The 8,164-nt window shown below is 45.2% G+C and overlaps 1 protein-coding gene across 2 annotated transcripts in view; it reads right to left on the minus strand.

Moving 5' to 3' along the window:
* Window positions 1-6,318, minus strand: part of DPP6 (dipeptidyl peptidase like 6) — a 565,250-nt gene extending 558,932 nt beyond the window's left edge. The window contains exon 1 of one of the 2 annotated variants that reach the window (XM_074868891.1): window positions 6,071-6,318. In XM_074868891.1, coding sequence (XP_074724992.1) covers window positions 6,071-6,130 — 60 coding nt within the window. In that variant the 5' untranslated portion in view covers window positions 6,131-6,318. Of the gene's footprint in view, window positions 1-560; window positions 609-6,070 lie in introns of those variants that run through there. The other variant, XM_074868920.1, reaches the window with a different exon arrangement.
* Between the last annotated feature and the right edge of the window lie 1,846 nt (window positions 6,319-8,164).

Consider the following 8,164-nt stretch of genomic DNA (forward strand, 5'->3'; position numbering starts at 1 on the left):
TTCACAGAATTTGAGATGATTATTATTCTGTTAAGCTTCATAGGGTTGGTTTGTGGTTTACACTCAGCACCTTACTTCACTGTCTGTAAAACCAGAGTAATTTTCCCTTTCTCCCAGCTTTTTGCTTCTTATTGTCAACTTAAACCATAAACACTCTGAAGGCAAAGCCATTTCTGTCTCTATGGGGTTTCAGCATCCAGCAGGACTGGACCTTGATCTTGGCTGGGGCTCTCATGCAATGCTGTATTAGACCACTCTGAAAGGTTAATGTTTTGAGATGGAAGTGTAATTTCTAAGGGACTGCCCTCTGAGCGAGGCTGGATTTTGAAGATAGCTGTATGATCATGTTTTAAAGCCCTGGCAGCTACATCAAGTCGTACTTTAATACTTATTAGGTGTGGAAGTCAACCTTGCATTCCCACTAGAGTATTAAAATTGGACAACTTGAAAATATACTGCTTAGCTGTGCCCATACATGGTATCTTACCACACACAATAAAATGCAATGTGCAAGTAAAACTGAACTCATTTCCACTTCAGCAACAGTACAGAGGACCTACCATAGCTTTCTTATCTTCATTTTCTGCATCTAAGAGTGCCAGAAATGCTGTGGCTCTATTGCTTCCATAACTTTAGAATCCCTGCAATTAAACCAACATAAATAAGTAGTAATTCAACTGAAATCACTGGAATTCACAAGGGGTATAGTTCATGTAAAAGAGGAGAAAATTAGATTCACCCAGTGTAGATTCAATAATCTCTTATTAATCCTTTACAGAATAAACAACGATAAAAAACAACCTCTCTCATATCCTGTTAAAAAGGACACTATTGACCTGTTGACCACGGCGCGAGGAACACTGCGCTTCCCCTTTAGAACAGGGCAATCCCCTGCAAAGATTCAGTTCTGGAGGAACACCCCACATCAGCAATTTACTTTTCTTATAGGTTAATTTTGTTCTTTTCAAAACAATGGGAGAACAACCAAGGGTACAATCAAAACTGTATTTCCAGTTCAGCTTAATTGAGTGTACTTTACTTTAACAAAGACTTTAAATTACTTCATTGAGTTGTTTTCACACCCACTTTCTTACATATCAGTATTTCTAATTAGTACAATTGTCTCTCCTTCAAAAGAAGAAGAATAATCTGTCCAAATGATTTGCTGTTATTCTCCAGCATTCATTATTGATGATTAAAAATCAGGTTACAGTTATTCAGGCAGATGTCCTAACCTCAAAACTTTGATTCAACAAGCTTTTCTTAATGCTTACATACTTAAAGCTGAGAGAGGAAGGGTGGTTGCTTAGTATCTGCTATAGCACCAAATGCATCCTGTAAACCACATCGAGGAAATCCATGATGGAAACACACACCATTTGCTCAGGTTTAACTCAGCATTGTTTCATTTTACCATACAGCCTGAGTGACTCTCATCACTGCTGTTGGGACAGGAAAACACTTGTCTCCTACCTACACATCGGGATCGGAATCAGGGGGAGGTTAAAGCCTAGATCCACAGAAAGATTTAGATGTCTAATAAAACATCAGTGCAATTTGGTTAAGAAAAGGACTGCACTACCCTCAAAACACACATAAGCTATTTGGGTACTCATCAGTGACGCGCTATTGGGCCATAAGATGCATATGGGTGTATGTCAAGGAGCTGTACTGACATCTCACAGGACAACAGGTCTCAGAGTTAGGAGACCTGACACAGAAGACTGACCACATCCAAGACTAAGCTCCACACAAAACAGCTCCAACAGCTACAGTCATTCAAAAATACGGTCAGAGAGAAGTCGAAAGAGACTGAATCCGAAGCAGTGTTGTGCCAACCAGTATGCACTCATGTACAGCGGAGGCTGCTGTACAAAGCTGGGGATTTAGACTGTACCCTCCAGATTGTGCATGTCAGCTAATGGTTTGGCTAAATGCATTTTCATATAAATAAAGAGACAGTGCATGCCCCTCTCTCCAGGAGACACTGTGGCTTTCCACCTTCCCCACTCCAAAGAGCAGCTCTGTGCTTGCGTGTCTCCAAAAGGGGAGATGGGAGGGCTCCTGCTGTGGAGCTGCCTGTCTCCTGCTGGATATGACAGTCCCCCAAAGGATGGGAGCTGGTGGGTCTCTGAATCCTGATCAACGCTTAGAAGGACACCAAATCCACAAATCATGCTCTATGGGATAGATACTTCCTTGCTCACTGTACCCAGATGGAGGATCCCAAATAGAGTTGTTTCTAAAGAAATAAATTACTTCGAATGTTTCCTGTAGATTGTCCTCCCTCAAGATAGATGAAATTGGGAGTCCTAACATGAAATAAATGGCCTTCTCACAGCATCTTCCTTGGTACTAATCTAAGAAAAGAAGTTAAATTTAAGACACAATTTCTTAATGCCAGCATTGGCTGGCATGGGGCTCTGGAGTGCTGAATAAAAGCCAAAAGCTAGGAGCTGCAACATGCAGTGTTGAAAAGCCTGAGTCCCCATATGGAGTTAGCCCTCATTAATTCCTTGAAGAAATCTGTCAAAATGTGACAGCTTGGAACTGAACCCCAAATTCTTATGCCAGGATCTCAATAACTTTCCAATAATGTGGGCAAAGAAGATGATCAGGAGGCTGGAGCACCTCCCCTGTGAGGACAGGCTGAGAGTTGGGGTTGTTCAATCTAGAGAAGGTTCCAAGGAGACCCTATAGCTGCTTTCCAGTACTTAAAGGGGCCCTACAGGAAAGATGGGGAGGGACTCTTTATCAGGGAGTGTAGGGATAGGATGAGGGGTAGTGGCTTTAAATTGAAAGAGTGTAGATATAGATTAGATATAAGGAAGAAACTCTTTACTGTGACGGTGGTGAGACACTGGCACAAGTTGCCCAGAGAACTTGTGGCTGCCCCCTCCCTGGCAGTGTTCAAGGCCAGGCTGGATGGGGCTTTGAGCAACCCGGTCTAGTGGAAGGTGTCCCTGCCCATGGCAGGGGGGTTGGAGCTAGATCATCTTTAAGGTTGCTTCCAAACCAAACAATTCTGTGGTACTATGAATGTGCACTTTCTTAATCAGAGTCAAAGCCTGCTCCCAGCCCACACAAGAGAGGTGGTTGGTTTTGTACAGACACACAGAGGCTGTAGGGCTCATCACCCCAACACATCAGAAATGTTCCTATGATGAAGCTTTTCATTACAGCACTGGGGTGAATCCTCTCGCCTTCCTCCCACAAACTGTCTTAGGAAAGGCAATGGGATTAGTCACAGGCAGGAAAAAAGAGCATTAGAAGCTGTATGTACACAAACTATTTCTCAAAAATAGTTCTCTCTAACCAATAAATCACAGTCTTTCAATAGCACTTCAAGTAGCTTAGAGGTAGATTTTGATTAGAAACAGATAAAAAGCGTTACATAGAAATGTCAAAAAAATATACATCTTTTAGTGGGAATGCATTACTAGAGTTTGGAATTACAATCAAGCTATCTACTTAAGGGCTTTAATTGTATCCCTTCTTTAAAATGTTACCTCCCTTGCTCATCATAACTGCGTGAAGCCATAAATCTTGCAAGGGAAATCTGAAGTCCAAGTGCTCATTGCCTAGCAAGAGGAAAACTCAGAGCAAAGCCAGAAAGAAAAGTGACCTTGCCCCAGTGAGTTGGCATTTTCAGCTCTTTGGCAAAAAAAAAAAAAAAAAAAACAACTAACAAGTTGTTTCACGAGCAGTGGAAACAACAGTGTTTTATTTATGATGGATTTTCGCTTTACATTATTTGCTCGACCCACTCCCTCTTGCAAATACCCCAGCCCTCACCCATGGTTGCCTCTCTTCCACCATAAACTTCCAGTTCTTCTGGAAGTTCCTTCTATACTCCTTCCTTTCTCCCATTCCCTACCAGTCTTTACAGAGCCTGTGATGGGCAAAGGACCACCCATGATGTTGTCATGTGCTGACTGGGTTACTGGCACAGTAGACACTTTCTCTACTCAGGTATTAAATAGTCCTTCTCTATTAAGTGATTGATTTCCATGCCACTTGTAGAAAGTTGACATGTATAACACTTCTCTTGTTCTGTCAACTGTGGTCAAAATTGGCCAGTGAATTCAAAAGTTAGGAGATTAGGAAAGTCAGTCAAGTCCTGTTTGTGGTTTTGTTGTTTTATTTTTGGTTGGGGGTTTGTTTGTTTTTCAGAAAAAAAGACAGGTATTAAACATCTCACAAGCATTTCTGTGCTTTAGAAGTCAGTCTCACAAAAAACTTGGCTATTCTGCCTCTTGTCTACTCCATCACAGACCTCTTACAGATCAGTTATTTGTTTTTTTCAGCCCTGTTTGATACACTCATTTCTGAACTCTGCAAGGTTTCCTTGCAACTGAATCATGCATGGAGCTTTCTGTGTTTTAATTAAAAACCTGAAACCATCAATCATGTCAATCTCCTGACTTGAAAAAAATATATTTATTTCCAATGGAAAAAATATCCACATCCTACAGCATTTGAAAATAAGATGAAGATGACTTCAAGACAAATACAAATGTATCAATTATCATGTGCTAAGAACATACGCATTTGAGCCCCATCTCTTCCTTCTGCGTTAAAGTGTTAGGTCAGCAGCTTGATACAATAAATTTTTACTGATATGCAATAACTTTAGCTGTTCAACCCAAAACTCAAAGAAAACCAGAAAGTGCAAAGAAAAGAGGCCCGACATTGAAATTATTGGCAAGATCCATGGAGGACCTTTGATTTAAGGCCCTCAAATTATGCAAAGAGTTTATGCATGGGTTTAACTTCAAATATACGATTAGTCATGGAGCTAAGTAAATAATTTCAGCAGACTCATCTAATCTGTTTGTGCAGTTCCACAGCCCTCATCATGTTGCATCTTTTAATACTCACATAGCCTTATGATTAGTGGGTTTAATCCTAAAAAGATCATATGAGAAAGTGAGGAATAACTGTTTTCACTTTACAGAAGGAGAGATATAAAGGTAAATCTGTGTGCCTAAGAGTTTGTAGAATCGTGTCTGCACTGGCTAGACATGAAGTACCCATCAAGGTGAGCAGCAGCACCAGCATTTCAAACAACACGACATCAGGTCTAGAAGATGGAACACGAAGTCAATATTAAGAGGTAAGATAAAAAGGAAGTTAGCACTGCACCATTTCTGGTGAAATACAAGTTTTGCATTTCTTTAATGTGCGTTCCATTACCCAATATGGAAACATGTCACTTTATAAAATGCTAGCCTCAAAAAGGCATTTGAAATCTTTGGTGGAGGGGGGAATCCACCATAAAACAGAGAAACAAACACTGAAAACCACTTCAAAGAGTTGCAGAAGGAGCATTAACAGAATTGCCTACAAGAGGGCACATACACCTATCCGGCTCCAGTTTTTATCGCAGTGCTGTAAAGGCTAATGCAAGGTCCATGTTCATTACTATCAAAAAAAGGTTAATGCAAATTTGATCTGGATCAGGTGAGAGCACCCAATTTACATTTCTGTTGAACTCAGCAGAGTGCACAATAAGGTGTTTTATCCCAGGTTGTTGGGTTTTTTTAACGTTGGCTATGCAAACCACCGTGGCAAGAAGCAAGAGCAGCAGATACAGACACCCCTGACCCCACGCTGCACACTCGCACACATCTTTACCTTTGAATCATTTCAAGCCGTTTGAAGAAGGAGCGCGAGTTCGGACCGAGCCAGCCCTTGGGGCTGAGAGGCCGCAGCACCCCCCGTCCCCAGGCACCCGGCTCAGCACCTCCCGAAGGCGCCCGGCTCTGCGCGGCGGGGCGCGGAGCGCGATGCCGCCTGCCCCGGGCACAGCGGCGAGGAGGAGGCTGCGCACCCCGGGCGGCGGCGAGGGCGGGGGGGGGCAGGGAGAGATGCTAAACTTCGCGAAGCGATGGGCTGGCGGGGAGCGCCGGGGGTGCTGCCGGGCGGGGGGTGACACACGCTCTCAGCTACACGTTCACGGACCGGGAGCAGCGGAGGGGGGAGCCGGGCAGCCCCGCCGCTGCGCGCCCCGCCGAGCCCCGTCCCCGCCGGGCTGCGCGCCCCGCGGAGCCCCCGCGGCCGTTCTTACCTTGGGCCCCTTGCCGCTGGAGCAGCGGACATTGTTGCTCACCCCGGCCGTCTGGTTCATGCTGGGGCCGGCGGGATGGCAGGAAAGTTGGGCTCCGGGCGCGGCACCCCGCGCAGCCTGGGGGGCGGGGGGGAAGGAAGGAAGGATGGAAGGAAAGGAGAGGGCGGGCTGCCCCTGCACCGGGACTTTGGCCCCGTCCGCCGGGGTCTGCGCCTTGGCGGCGCTCCCGGCTCCCCGGCTCCAAAACAAAACGCGAAACACACCCCCCCTCCCCTCCCCGGCGCGGCTTTCCTCCCCCGCCCTCCACAGCGGAGGCGAGGCGAGCCCGGTTCCGCCCGCCCCCCGCGGCCGCCGCAGCAGCGCGGAGCCTCCGTGCCGTCCGGCCCGTCCCGCAGCGCGAGGAGCCGAGCCCAGCCCAGCCCAGCCCAGCCCGGCCCGGCCCGGCCCGGCCTCGCCCCCACGTCCCCCTCCACCCGGGGAGCTCTCACTTCTTCGACATTATTTGGTCTTAATCTCCCCCTCCTCCGGCGTGGGCAGTGGGAAATCGCGTTAAAAACTGCCAAGGTTTGACCCGCTGGTGCTTGGTGTAGTTAGTCCAGCTGTTTCCAGTGAAATCAATGCTTGGTTGTGCTTTGATTGACAGATGTTTACTTAATACCAACCTGCAGGATTTGGGTCTTACTTTTTTGCATAATTCCTCTTCCAGGTGTGCTAGAGTTCGGGGTTTGGTTTTGTTTTGTGCTGGTGAAATAAGGGCTACACAACCGACTCTGCTTTGCTGGTAAAAATTTGGTGTTTAAGTTTGGGGTTTTTTAAAAAAACATATGAAAAAAAATCCATGTCATGAGTCATTATCCAGATACTTTCTCCTACCCGGGTTCCACCCCATCACTTCAGCCCATGGGGCCAGATGCTGCCTCCTCTGTTCTTGCCATGAAAACTGCGTGAAATTCAGTTCCCAGAGTAGCAAACAAAACCCAAAAAACAACCCCCCTTATGTCTGAGTAAGAAGACCTGGATAGCCAAGGCTAAAAGCATCCACATTTCATCTTATCAAATAGGGGTTTTTTTTCTTAGGGATTTATCTATCAGAATAGATTGGTTCAAGTATTTTTGTTATGTTTCTACAGCATACTTTAAAACTTTTAAATAAATAAAATTCTTTCTGGATGTGGCTCCTTTTTCAGATACGAACAGAAATGCTCTGGTTGCTTGTCACGCACCAGAGGCAACACCGCTTTGGAGAATCCCAGCTCCTTCATTTCTGAAGGGTACATATCTCACTGCGTGCTTAACTGGCTGTATCTTCCAGCTCTGTGGCTAAAATGGATTTAGAGAGACCACCATGGAGGCAGATAGCAGAAGAAAGCGTAGTTAAAAGCTAAACTCAGTTAGAGCTACTGGCCTTTCAGCTCTGAGGCAGGAGAGAGGTGCCAAAGCCACAGTATGTTGTCAAACATCCCTCCCAGTCAGCAGGACACACTGATTTTGAGAGAAAAGCAGACATCTAAGGAGTGGTTTGATAGGAGAAACAGGTCCTTCAGGGAAGAAAACATATTTTCAGGGTCAGTCCTTCCTCTCCAAGGAGCTCTGGTATTGTAATGACCACACTCTTTTCCTTAATCTTGCAGTGTCTGCTCCCCTTGCTTTACCAAAACAAGATGTTTAGCTCAGAAGTGATGCCAGTAAATCCTGCTCAGGGACAAGTGTCCCACCAACCTCCATAAGCAATGGGTGCTGGCACCCTAGCTGAGCTATCAAGCGTGCTCAGTCCCAAATACCACATTATTACTATTCCCTGCTACAGCCCTCTGATGGCTTTTACTTTTCTGTACTGGTTAAGATTTGAAATTTACTGCTTTGTCTGATCCATGCAGTAGTTTGGTTCTCATATCTTCCCAAGAAAAATGTCTCCTAATAAATCCAATTATAGACTTTGAGTTGCATATTTGATGGGTCCTGGCTGCATTATATTCTTTCAGTATGGTTTGTTGCGCTGAGACATGCAGAAGTCTCTGGAATTATTTGCAGTTGTCCAAACATGCAGAACAATTTTTGTAAAAAAGAGATAGGCAAGCAAAACAGCCCAAAGAG

This window comes from Strix uralensis, chromosome 1 (assembly GCF_047716275.1).
Source record: "Strix uralensis isolate ZFMK-TIS-50842 chromosome 1, bStrUra1, whole genome shotgun sequence".
In the NCBI taxonomy this organism is placed as follows: domain Eukaryota; kingdom Metazoa; phylum Chordata; class Aves; order Strigiformes; family Strigidae; genus Strix; species Strix uralensis.